Source organism: Etheostoma spectabile, unplaced genomic scaffold, assembly GCF_008692095.1.
Source record: "Etheostoma spectabile isolate EspeVRDwgs_2016 unplaced genomic scaffold, UIUC_Espe_1.0 scaffold00004925, whole genome shotgun sequence".
Taxonomy (NCBI): domain Eukaryota; kingdom Metazoa; phylum Chordata; class Actinopteri; order Perciformes; family Percidae; genus Etheostoma; species Etheostoma spectabile.
The window spans coordinates 19,132-32,117 of NW_022603211.1; the positions used below are offsets into that span (position 1 = coordinate 19,132).

Consider the following 12,986-nt stretch of genomic DNA (forward strand, 5'->3'; position numbering starts at 1 on the left):
GGGATTACTGTTTGTCACCAATATTATTACTCTTAAGCAACTCAGCGTCCCCCGCTCCGTCATGTCTCAGGTAGCAGCTGCAGAAGGACTAGTCGGCACAAAGGATTTCATTGTTTGCTTGCACAACAGAAAAAAGCAGGAGCGGGTGTGGGGGGGTCTGAATGTGGACCTACAGGGTCTAAAATAACAGTCAACTCAGGAAAACCAGACAGGTTTGAACCTGCACAGAGAGGAATCCAGAGGACCCAGGCTGAGTGGCAGTAGACCTTTGAAATGTGGAAAACCTGCGATAAAACCTGATCCCATCAGGGTCCCAGTGTGATTGAGTCACCGGGAAGATATTTCCAGATAGCAGAACAAACAGAGATGTGTTATCATTGTGCAACAGGCTGTTGTGTTTGCCGGCTCCGTGGCCCCTGAAGTATGCCTCGGGGGCTGGACCCTCCTCCCTTTGCACACATCCAGGTGTGAATAAAAAGGAGCCGGGTCTGCACTCCACTCCATTCTCTCGTCTCCATCCCAAGCAGACTGACTCCTCCACCATGTCCTCCTTCGCTCGGTCCGTTACCTTCTCCAGCGGGAGCCGCCTCAGCTCGGCGAGGGCCCCCAGCGTGTACGGCGGCGCCGGCGGGTCGGGAGTCCGCATCTCCAGCATGAGCTCTCCCAGGAGCTTCTCCTCCGCCGGGTCAGGGTTTTCTGTCGCCGGGTCCGGCGGCGGTGGCTTCAACCTGGCCGACGGCGTCGACATCTCCGACAACAAGAAGGTGACCATGCAGAACCTCAACGACCGCCTGGCATCCTACCTGGACAAGGTGCGCTCCCTGGAGAAGGCCAACGGGGACCTGGAGCTGAAGATCAGGCAGTTCCTGGAGAGCAAGACCAAACCGGAGAGCCACGACTGCGTTGCGTTCAAGGCCACCATCAGCGACCTGCAGGACAAGGTGAGCCCGGTTCCGGTTCTGATCCTGTCTCTGACAGCAGAGGGACAGTCAGTGAGAAATGTCAAACATTAAATTAATCGCCAATGATTTTGATAATCTATTCATAAGTTTGGGTCATTGTTCATGAAAAACAGGTCAAAATTGTGAGATGTAAGCTTCATTAATGTGAACATTTTCTAGTCTCTTCTCTCTTTTGGGACAGTAAACTGAATATATTTGAGTTGTGGACAAAACAAGACATTAGAGGACGTCATCTTGGGCTTTTAGGGAAACAGTGATCCACAGTTTAGAGACCCAACACCTCATCCATTCATCCAGAACATAACCCAGTCATTTCAGATTCCTGACGGCACGTTGGGCTTCAGGAAACACTGATGCCCAGAAGTGTGAGATCCCGTGTAGCTTTATGTTTGATGATGAATCTTCTCGGGCACAAAGACAACGCCCCGCAGCCGGGTGCAGGCAGTTGTGTTGTAGTTGTGTTACTGGTGCAGGATGAACACAGGTGCGGCTACACAATGAACTAAAGGGGGTAACCGAAGCACGACCAGGCTCCAGTTTCATTCAGGGTTGGCCCCTCGGGGCCCGGTGCCAGATTTCAGCTGGTTTCTCCTCTTTCTTAGCTGTTTCTGTTGCTTCCCCCCCCCCCACCCTCACTCAGCCGGCCGACGCCCCTAGCATTTGCCTCCTCTGCCCCTTCCACGGGCCGGTACGTGCAAGAGATACTCCAACAATGAGGGGAAATTTGACTCTTATTTGAACAGTGTTATCTCTCATAAATCCGTCTGGTAGCGGCCTCACGGACCTTTGTTCAGTCCCTCAATCAAAATCAATCAGTCCAAAAGTTTCCTTTGAAGCAGGATGTGCTGCTGTGTCCTCCCTGGATCAGGTGAAATATTCCTTTAAATCTCAGTACATGTTTTATTTCCATTCAGGTTATTTATCAGGACACAGCACATATTACAAATACTTTGTTTCTTTTCCCTCCCAAGCCACCTCAAAAAATCCCTTCATGTGACCACATTAGAGTGCGGATCGGGCCGGATTTTTCTGTCCGAGCCCGACCCGAGCGCGACACAGTTAAAATCGCATTTGTTTCTCATACTAATGACACATGTACGTTTGTTTGTGAGGAAAGCCGCTTTTATTAACCAATGGTAGGAAGGCATTGGGAAATGTCACCAGATGAGCATCAATGCCCCCGGGGCAACAAGCGCCATTACCTCCATAATCAGCTGTTTATAATTCTAAATGTTCAACGCCTTATCGCGCTGACGTGACCGAGCCCGACCCGAACCCCAGCATCCTTTCTACAAATCTGTTCGAAACCCGGCCCGGCCCGTCGTGTCCCGTCGGGTCCCGTCGGGCTTGGGTCGGGTATCCATCCTCTAGACCACATGAGCTGTGTGTCGTGTTGTGCATCATGTTGTCATGTTGTCATGTTGTCATGTTGTCATGTATTGTATACCATGTTGCTGTCTGCATAAATCCTTTTCAGGAGAGCGTGTGGCGGCGCTTCAAACTGCTGCGGCCCGGAGGCTTGCTCCACAAAAGGCATCTCAGTGTGTACTTGTACATATGTAACAAATAAAAAATCTATCTATGTGATATACCATGATATTAATAATAATAAATTATAATAATTCCTGTAATTGGACATGTGAACAGATGAGGTTCAGATCCATAACAAATGACATTCACTGTTGACTTCATAGAGATTGTTGGGGGGGGGGGGGTCGAGGGAATGAGTTCCCTGTAACACCAGGAGGCGGAGCCAGCATGGTGGACCTGCTGCTTTCTACTTTAAAAAACAACTGACTTTGCTTTGATGTTTATTCGATTTTATGGAAATAGTTATAAAAAGATTTTCAGAATGTACGACCGAAAGCAGCAAAGCAACAGCTTGATTACAGCAGCTTTCTTGTAAACATACAGATCAGCAAGAATACTAATAAAAAATAAAAATCCAGATGGGTTCTTTTCTTCTTTGAATGTTAAAAATCAAGCGATACAAGTTAATAAAATAGATAAAAATAGTTAAAGTACGAGTGAAATCAAACCGATTTTATAAAAGAACAAGATATATATATATATATATATATATATATATATATACTTCATGCCGAAGGAAGTTATGGAAATTTTTAGATTTATTTTAGATCTGTTGGAGGAGGAGCAGGTGGAGGTGTAATGTATCTCCAGTTACACAGTCCGGCCCCTGATGATGAAATCTATCGTCTGTTCCAGATCTTCATCGCCACCCGGGAGAACGGATCTCTGTACCTGTCCATCGACAACGCCAAGCTGGCTGCAGACGACTTCAGGACCAAGTGAGTTAGAGGGGCTGTTTAAAGTCTTAAAGTCTAAAGTGTGTGTACTACACACACACACACACACACACACACACACACACACACACACACACACACACTGATTGCGCAGCATCGGGGGGGGGGGGGGGGAACTTGGGGTTCAGTGTCTTGACCAAGGACCCTTCAACATGGGACTGCATTGCTTCTATTATAACTAAATTATAAATTGTATTAGCGTTCTGTTCTTTATTCCTCTTTTTAAACTCTATCTCCTTCCACATTTTCCAACATAGAAACTTCATTCACACGTCAGCGTATTCAGCTCGGTGTAGAATGGCGTGATATTACTTTTATCATTCATAACTTTTATAAATTTAAAGATTTTACACTTTCAAGTTAACACGGGATTATAAACGAGAGTAATGAGAGCAGAAATGTCAGGAGAACAGGAACACGCCTAATTTTGCGTGTTACTGTCCTGACAGTTTAACACTACACATAGCATTTTTTTGGTGGGGGGGGGTAGCTGTAGCAGCAGTAGCTGAGTCCATGGGAGATGGTAGCAGGAATGATGTCATCTCACCTCCTAAGTACTACCGGGGTGCTCTGGAGCAAGGCACTGTACCCCTCCCCCCAACCGCTCAGGATGCTGGTCCAGCACTGCCCCCCCCCCCCCCCCACACATACACACACACACACACACATTTCTCCATTTGTGCATGAATATGACCTGAGCATGTGTGTGTTTTGCCGCACAGCATTTTCCTCAGAAACTGCATTCTCTAGTCATTAGATATTCATTATCGGTGCCGTAAACTACTTTAAAACACTTTCAAGTGAAAGAGGTCTGGTTTTCCTGACGGTCTGACTCTTGATGTCGGGGGTGTGCAGGTTTGAGAACGAGCTGGCCATGCGCCAGTCGGTGGAGGCCGACATCGGGGGACTGAGGCGAGTCCTGGACGAGCTGACCCTGGGACGGTCCGACCTGGAGATGCAGATCGAATCGCTGAGAGAGGAACTCATCCAGCTGAAGAGGAACCACGAGGAGGTGGGCACCAAACGCAAAAACAACAGCGATCAAAACTCATTCAGTAGAGTTCATTTTGAAGTTTGTGAAGTCAAAACATTTGGTGGATGTGTTTATCTAACAAGCTGCTAGGGCTGGGCCGACATGCTTTGGTCCCGATTTGATTCTTACATGATACATGGGTGCCAAGTTGATTTGTATTGTAGTTTTCAGTCACCTTATAAAAACAATACTTATATACTCATGTAAAGGGAAATCCTCTCACACACACAATACTGAAAAGCTTTCATACACACACACACACATACACACAATATACTGAAAAGCTTTCATACACGTCATTGAAACGCTCACACGCAGACAAACATGAGGGTTTCAATATTGTGCATGAGGTCTCAGTATAGTATGTGACATCTCACTTTCAGTGGTGTATCTTAAAGTATTTCCATTGTGTATCTGAAAGTATTTCCATACGTTTCTGAGGTAGTTGTGAATTACGTCCCTGATGGCCCCTCATAGCCACGGTCTTCAAAATTTTGGCGTGAAGTTGCAAAGGCGATCTTGATTACTGATTTGTTTTTCCATTTACTTAGTCATGTTTTCCACAAAATGTCCCAGAGGACAACCAGTAAAAGTCTTCAGATCACTCCACAGGGAATGGAATTTAAAATGATGAAGACTTGGAATTGTGTTTTGATGATGAACTTGTGACTTTGTCTCCCTGCAGGACCTGCTGGGCATGCAGGCCCAGGTGGGGGGGCAGGTGAACGTGGAGGTGGACGCCGCTCCCCAGCAGGACCTGTCCGCCGTCATGGCCGGGATCAGAGAGCACTACGAGACCGTGGCCAACAAGAACCGCAAGGAGCTGGAGTCCTGGTTCCAGACCAAGGTGATCCATAGACAAATATTACTTCTGGTGACTCGGGCGCCCACTGGACCGCACTGTGGGATCCATAAGATCAGGATTTAATGGGCCAATCTGGGTAGAATATACCTGCAGTATGGGGGGGAGGGTGTGTGCGGGGGGGGGAGGATGTGTGTGTGTGTGGGAGGGTGTGTGTGTGTCAGGGGGACGATGTGCGTGTGTAGGAGGACGTGTGTGTGTGTGTGTGTCTGGGGATTGGTGTGTGTGTGTGTGGGAGGGTGTGTGTATGGGAGTGTGTGTGTGTGTGTGTGTGTGTGTGTGTGTGTGTGGGAGGATAGGGGATGTTTTGTGTAGGGTTAGGGTCAGTTACTGGTTTCAAGGACTTCTGCGGTTTAAAAATATCACAAAATTCAACTTCTTCGTCACAATGTTCCTGCCAATCAGCTGCGTTACATGAGGACAGAAAGCTCAGTGTGTTGTCCTCGTGTCGTCTTCATGTTGTCCTCACGTCGTCTTCATGTTGTCCCCATGTCATCCCCATGTTGTCTTTACGTCGTCCTCATGTTGTCCTCATGGTGTCCTCATGGTGTCCTCATGGTGTCCTCATGGTGTCCCCATGTTGTCCCCATGTTGCCCTCATGTTGTCCCCATGTTGTCCTCATGTTGTCCTCATGTTGTCCTCGTATTGTCCTCATGTTGTCCTCATGTTGTCCTCATGTTGTCCCCATGTTGTCTTCATGTTGTCCTATATCAATGTTCTTTTTAATTCCCCAAAATAACATGATTGATTCCAACGCTCTTTGCCAAGAACAAATCTCTACTTTCATTAATTTTGGGTCTTCAATTTTATAGTATTGTAAAACAAATGGAAGTGTTTTTGAAATAGTATTGAGTAAAAGTTGACATCAACATCCATTCCTTTAATTTTAGTCTCAATAATTTCCTATAAATCAGGTTTATTAACCACAAATTACAAAAATAATTAGTTAATGTTAGGTTAATGTTACGTAGTGTTAAATGTCAAAAAAGTGACAAACATTGAATAAAGCGACAAAAACTTAAAAACATTGATTAAAAGCCCCAAAACTCACGAGGAACAGCCGGAACCCAGACAGGATCACGAGGACCGGGAACCAGGACCGGGAACACTGGCAGGACAAACCGATCTGACAAAAGACAAGGGAGGCACAGACATTAAATACACCAGGTAACGAGGTAACGAGGTAACGAGGTAACGAGGTTAAGGTAAGGAGAGGCAGGTGACAGGAGGCCAGGGAATCAGGTGGGGCACATCAGGGAATCACCAGAGCGGGAAGACACAGGAAGTAGAACTAGAGGCGAGACAAGACAAAAAACAGACTTCAAAATAAAACAGGAAACAGAACATGCAGACCCTCGGGGGGGGGGGGGGGGGGGGGGGGGACACAGGACAGGACCAACAACACAAGACTGGCGAGGACACTGAGACACAAACCCCAGGAGGACCAAAAGGGAAAAATAACCCCCCAAAAAACCCTGAACCACAACACAGACAGCAGATTGTCCCAATTCACGTGGGATTTGTCTCCAGTTCTGTTTTCTCCTCTGGGACACAATCAAGGTGGAGCTCATCTCCTAAAACATCTCCACCTGTGAAAGGCTTCTGGGTCAGGTATCAGAGGGTAGGAGTCCATCAGCGGTATGGACTGGAGGACTCATTGTAAATAAGACCTTGTTTGTGTTGTGGTTGCAGTCCGAGGACCTGAACAAGGAGGTGGCCGTGAGCACGGAGACGCTGCAGTCGTCCCGCTCCGAGGTGACGGAGGTGAAGCGCTCGCTGCAGGGCCTGGAGATCGAGCTGCAGTCCCAGCTCAGCATGGTGAGCCACTACCTCAGTCGTTCTTAATCTCATAACTGTTAGTCCTGCTATCTTCATACCATCTTCCTCTTCCTCTCTCTTCACTGTATTCTTCTTGCTGGGAACTGCTGCTGGAAATACCAGTTTCCTTGCAGGAGTCCCCCCAAATTAACAAAGACAGTCTGAGTCTAATCGGACGGAGTAGAGTCCTTTAAATAGATTTAGGATCCGGGCTGAACACAGTGAACCGTCTCAGGTTTCTGTCTGTTGGGATGCATCCTGGTCTGGATTTTTTTTGCTTCTCTTTCGTTGAAATATGTAAAGAAATATTATGTATTTGCATGAACAGCTGTCTTTAATTTCAATGTTAGGTGTGTTCCTTCCACATAATAAGCCCTCAGCAAAGACGTTCCAAAGAGAAATTCCTCGTATGTGTCCTCATACCTGGCAAATAAAGCTGATTCTGATAAAAGATAAAAGATATGTGATATATACAATTAAGGATAAAGAAGATAAGCGACATATACAGTCCTACATTTTATATTCCGAATAGTGCAAACGGAAGGCAAAGCCAAACAGTACGAAGGAAAAACTAAAGATGTGGAAGTCCTCACACTGTTTGTGTCCCCTTTGCAGAAGAAGTCTCTGGAAGGCACCCTGGCCGACACCCAGGGGCGCTACGCCAACATGCTGGCAGGGTACCAGAGGCAGGTGGGGGGGCTGGAGGAACAGCTGGCCCACCTCCGGGCCGACCTGGAGAGACAGGGTCTGGAGTACCAGATGCTGCTGGACATCAAGACCAGGCTGGAGATGGAGATCGCCGAGTACAGGAGGCTGCTGGACGGGGAGAGCTTCAGGTGAATGCACCAGGGCATTCTGGGAGGTTCGGGGTCCGAGATACACCACACAAATACACGTAGACTCGAACTCAGACTCAGACTCTCTTTATTAATCCTCTAGACTTAGACTCAGACTTAGACTTAGACTCAGACTCTCTTTATTATTCCTTTAGACTCAGACTCAGACTCAGACTCAGACTCAGGCTCTCTAGACTCAGACTCAGACTCAGACTCTCTTTATTAATCCTCTAGACTTAGACTCAGACTCTCTTTATTAATCCTTTAGATTTAGACTCAGACTCAGACTTAGACTTAGACTCAGACTCAGACTCAGACCTAGACTCTCTTTATTAATCCTTTAGACTCAGACTCAGACTTAGGCTCAGACTTAGACTTAGACTCAGACTTAGACTCAGACTCTCTTTATTAATCCTCTAGACTTAGACTCAGACTCAGACTCAGACTCAGATGTGTATGTATGTGTATGTATGTATTGTCCTGTCAGATGCAGTACATTACTTAAAAACCATGTGTATATCAGTGTTTGTGTAATATTTCTTCCACCAAATGACTCTTCAAGTGATTCCTCTGTCTCAGAGACAGTAAACTATATTCTCTAAATGATGAAACCCTGAGAGTCTTGCTAGTCGGGGCGCTCCCATCGCCTCCATCGTTCTGCTGTAAGGTTGGGGATTGGGGAGACGGCAGCGCACCCACAACGCTAGCAAGACTCAGGATTAAATTCCCAGGAATTACTTGAAAAGCTGTTTGGTGTTAGATAATAAATCCACAATCGTGCAAAAGAAGTAATGCAAATGAAAGAACATGCATGTGTGTTTGAGTGTCCCAGCTAACGGGAGCTAACAGGAGCTAACAGGCGCTAACAGTAGCTAACGGTAGCTAACGGGAGCTAACGGGGGCTAACGGGAGCTAACGGGGGCAAACGGGGGCTAACGGGAGCTAACGGGGGCTAACAGGACTGTTTGTGTGTCTCCCTGCAGCGCGTCCACCGCCTCTTCATCTTCATCTAAAAGTAAAGTTATGATCATCACCAAAGAATTCAGCGACGATGAGCTGCTGAGTGCCGAGATCCAGAAGTGAGACCGCAGCACGCCCTTCACAATAAAATGATCTGAAAAGTGTTTGTGTGTTTTCTGTGTATTAATATATGTGTGTTGACTCATATTCCTCAAAATATCTACATGGTCTAGTTATTAACCCTTGGGTTGTCTTCCCGTCAAAATTGAAAATCAACATGTTTGTTGATGCTTTTTATCGATGTTTCTATCTTTTTCTTACGTTTTTGTCCCTTTTTCAACACTTTTTTCAATTTGTGTCACTTTTTTTGGTGTTTTCAACACTACGTAACACTAACTTATTAACTTTAGTTTACAATTATTTTTGGAATTTATGGTCGTCAAACCTTATTTTATGGAAATTATACCTAATGTTTGAGTTAGAAAAGCAGAAATTAGGAATTAATGAGACTAAAATTAAAGGAATGGATGTTGATGATAATCACAGACTGGAATATGTCAACTTTTACTCAACACTATTTCAACAACACTTCCATTTGTTTTCAGATGCTATAAAATATAATAAGACCCAAAATTAATGAAAGTAGAGATTTGTACTTGGCAAAGAGCGTTGGAATCAATCATGTTATTTTGGGGAATTAAAAAGAACATTGATATAGGACAACATGAGGACAACATGAGGACAACCTGAGGACAACAGGTCAATCTGACAGTGTGAAATAAAGACACATGGACCACAGAAACCACGTCAGGTTGGTCTTTATTAAAGAACCGGAGACAGACCCTGTTAACACAGTCCAGCGTCTGATTCTGGTCCCTGTCCTCTAACTGATGATCACGGTGCCAGACTTGCCCACCTCCTCCGTTATCACCACCACCTTGGTGGTCTTGGTTGTGGTGGAGGTTGTGCTGGTGCTGATGGTGCTGGTAGAGGTGGCGCTGGTGGCGCGGATGGTGCTGCAGAACAGAAAATAAATTGTTCATTTGATTTGGACTTTTTAATATTTTGATGAGATGGGTTTTACTATTTGATGAAGATAAACATTTGTAGATCTTAGATCGTGAAGGATTACATATTAGGTTTTCTCTTTGTGGTTTAAAGCTCCAGAAGCACATATACACACATATATCACACATATACAAATCCATACACAGATATACAAACACATATCACACATACCTAACAATAAATATACAAATAAAAATAAAAATGCAATGATAAGGTGAGGTACTAGGATAGACTGGGTGATGATGATGTGCAGCGGTTGAACAGTTCAGTAGATCATGGTCAAAATATTGACTATGACTATAAAATATTAACATGATAACCTATAAACTGACTGAGTGAATGGGAACATTATGTAACAGGGAAGAAGTTCTAAGATGTAAGATGGACCCGTTATGACCCCGGTCCAGGTTATGATGAGGGCTGATGGAGCCAATAGGAAAGTTATTCACCACTGTGGTGAATATACAAAAAGATCTGAGCTACTAGATGTATCCACCGGCATGTCTGTGATGAGTTATTATGTGGAAATATGAACAAAGCTACAGAACTGAAGCCATTCATTAGCCTCGGCTATACTCTGTTTCCTGATCTTTAGCTAGTTTAGGCATGCTAACACGCTAAGGTACTCAGGGACCTTTGTACCCGTTTCAAAACCGCTGGGTTTCATTTCGAGGGCCTTTCGGAGCCTGTGTCTGATCTGGAACAAGTTCTTTGAGTGCTGACAGTCAAATAACCTCGGACATGAAACCTGGTTCCAGAGCAGCACCAACTCTTTGCTGGTCTCGAACAAAGTCCTGCTTACATACGGGCTGTGAGCGGGGTTACCGTGACCAACAAGACCAACAGTTGGTCACCAACTACGGATGAAAGAGAACACACTGAGCTCATTGAACTTTCCCCTCGTCCACTCACCTCTTCCCGTCGGACAGGTTGAAGGCTCCGCCAGCACCGGCGGCAGAGGAGGAGGAGAAGTAGGAGGAGGAGGCCCTGGAGACCCGGATCCCGGTCTCTCCGGCTCCCACGTACACGCTGCTGGCCCCCATGCTGCCGACACGGTGGGAGGAGGAGGAGGACATGAGGCTGTTGTGGCTGGAGAAGGAGGTCATGGCTGAGGGTCGGCTGGTCGTTGGCTCTGAGCGGAGAGTGAAGACCTGCTGGGACCGAGGCTCCTTTTAGGCCTCACAATGGGGCCGGGGGCAGGTTCCACCCGGGGGGCGTGGGGGGCAAACTCGCCTGGTGGCTCACATAAAGCCCTGGGGCCTAGAGAGCAAACCGGTCTGAGCTGAACAGGCCGGCCCAGCAGGTCGGGGCCCTCTCCACTACGGTGGAACTTAACTTAATACATCTTTCCTTGTACTTGTACTTTTCAGATTCTCAATTATTTATTGTCATGGTTCCTTTGTACTTTTATATCAAATTAAAAAAAACACATTAATCACCACAAAACACAATGACAAACACTTCAAACAGTTGGTGCAGTATGTTAAAGTACTGCAGTATGTTGTAAAGTTACCAATACAGAATGTTAAAGTACTGCAGTATGTTGTAAAGTTACCAATACAGAATGTTAAAGTACTGCAGTATGTTGTAAAGTTACCAATACAGAATGTTAAAGTACTGCAGTATGTTGAAAAGTTACCAATACAGTATGTTAAAGTACTGCAGTATGTTGAAACGTTACCAATACAGTATGTTAAAGTACTGCAGTATGTTGAAACGTTACCAATACAGTATGTTAAAGTACTGCAGTATGTTGAAAAGTTACCAATACAGTATGTTAAAGTACTGCAGTATGTTGAAACGTTACCAATACAGTATGTTAAAGTACTGCAGTATGTTGAAACGTTACCAATACAGTATGTTAAAGTACTGCAGTATGTTGAAAAGTTACCAATACAGAATGTTAAAGTACTGCAGTATGTTGAAAAGTTACCAATACGGTATGTTAAAGTACTGCAGTATGTTGAAAAGTTACCAATACAGAATGTTAAAGTATTGCAGTATGTTGAAACGTTACCAATACGGTATGTTAAAGTACTGCAGTATGTTGAAAAGTTACCAATACAGAATGTTAAAGTATTGCAGTATGTTGAAACGTTACCAATACAGTATGTTAAAGGCTAGGCAAGGCAGCTTTATCTGTAGAGCACATTTCAGCAACAGGGCAATTCAAAGTGCTTTACACAAAATCATTAAACAGATAAAACACAAGTACAAACAGTTAAAAATCATAAGCATTAAAAACCGGTAAAACACATGAATAGACAGTTAAAAACAAAATAGAAACGTTAGGACACATAAAACACAAGAATAAAAGTTACAGTGCAGCATAAGAAATTTAAAGAAATGAGCATTAATTTAAAGAAAGGCAGCATCAAAAAGAAAGGTCTTCAGCCTTGATTTAAAAGAACTGAGAGTAGCAGCGGATCTACAGGTTTCTGGGAGTTTATTCCAGATATGAGGAGCATAGAAACTGAAAGCTGCTTCACCCTGTTTAGTTCTGACTCTGGGGACAGAAAGTAGACCTGTCCCAGATGACCTGAGAGGTCTGGGGGGTTCATAGTGTAGTAGCAGATCAGAAATGTATTTTGGACCTAAACCGTTAAGGGATTTATAAACTAGCAAGAGTACTTTGAAATCAATTCTTTGAGACACAGGAAGCCAGTGTAAAGACTTCAGAACTGGAGTGATGGGTCCAGTCTCTTGGTCTTAGTGAGGACTGGAGTGATGTGATCCAGTCTCTTGGTCTTAGTGAGAACTGGAGTGATGTGATCCAGTCTCTTGGTCTCAGTGAGGACTGGAGTGATGTGATCCAGTCTCTTGGTCTCAGTGAGGACTGGAGTGATGTGATCCAGTCTCTTGGTCTTAGTGAGGACTGGAGTGATGTGATCCAGTCTCTTGGTCTCAGTGAGGACTGGAGTGATGTGATCCAGTCTCTTGGTCTTAGTGAGGACCCGAGCAGCAGCGTTCTGAATCAGCTGTAGCTGTCTGATTGATTTTTTAGGGAGACCTGTAAAGACCCCGTTACAGTAGTCCAGTCTACTGAAGATGAAAGCATGGACCAGTTTTTCCAAATCCTGTTGACACATAAGTCCTTTAACCCTTGATATGTTCTTAAG

General features: G+C 45.0%; 1 protein-coding gene across 1 annotated transcript; it reads left to right on the forward strand.

The window, feature by feature from the left end:
• Window positions 1-405: 405 nt before the first annotated feature.
• LOC116677355 (keratin, type I cytoskeletal 13) lies at window positions 406-8,963 on the forward strand. Its single transcript, XM_032507911.1, has 7 exons — window positions 406-941; window positions 3,189-3,271; window positions 4,145-4,301; window positions 5,008-5,169; window positions 6,878-7,003; window positions 7,619-7,839; window positions 8,823-8,963. The coding sequence occupies exons 1-7, from the start codon at window positions 543-545 to the stop codon at window positions 8,920-8,922; spliced, it is 1,248 nt and encodes a 415-aa protein (XP_032363802.1). The 5' UTR covers window positions 406-542; the 3' UTR covers window positions 8,923-8,963.
• The last annotated feature ends 4,023 nt before the right edge of the window (window positions 8,964-12,986 follow it).

What these genes read in the sequence shown, in the direction of transcription:
- LOC116677355 (XM_032507911.1), top strand. Translation starts at nt 543, where the DNA reads ATGTCCTCCTTCGCTCGGTCCGTTACCTTCTCCAGCGGGAGCCGCCTC. An exon ending in GCAGACGACTTCAGGACCAA is followed by an intron (nt 3,272 to 4,144) that starts GTGAGTTAGAGG and finishes GGGGGTGTGCAG; the next exon opens with GTTTGAGAACGAGCTGGCCA. An exon ending in TGCAGTCCCAGCTCAGCATG is followed by an intron (nt 7,004 to 7,618) that starts GTGAGCCACTAC and finishes TCCCCTTTGCAG; the next exon opens with AAGAAGTCTCTGGAAGGCAC.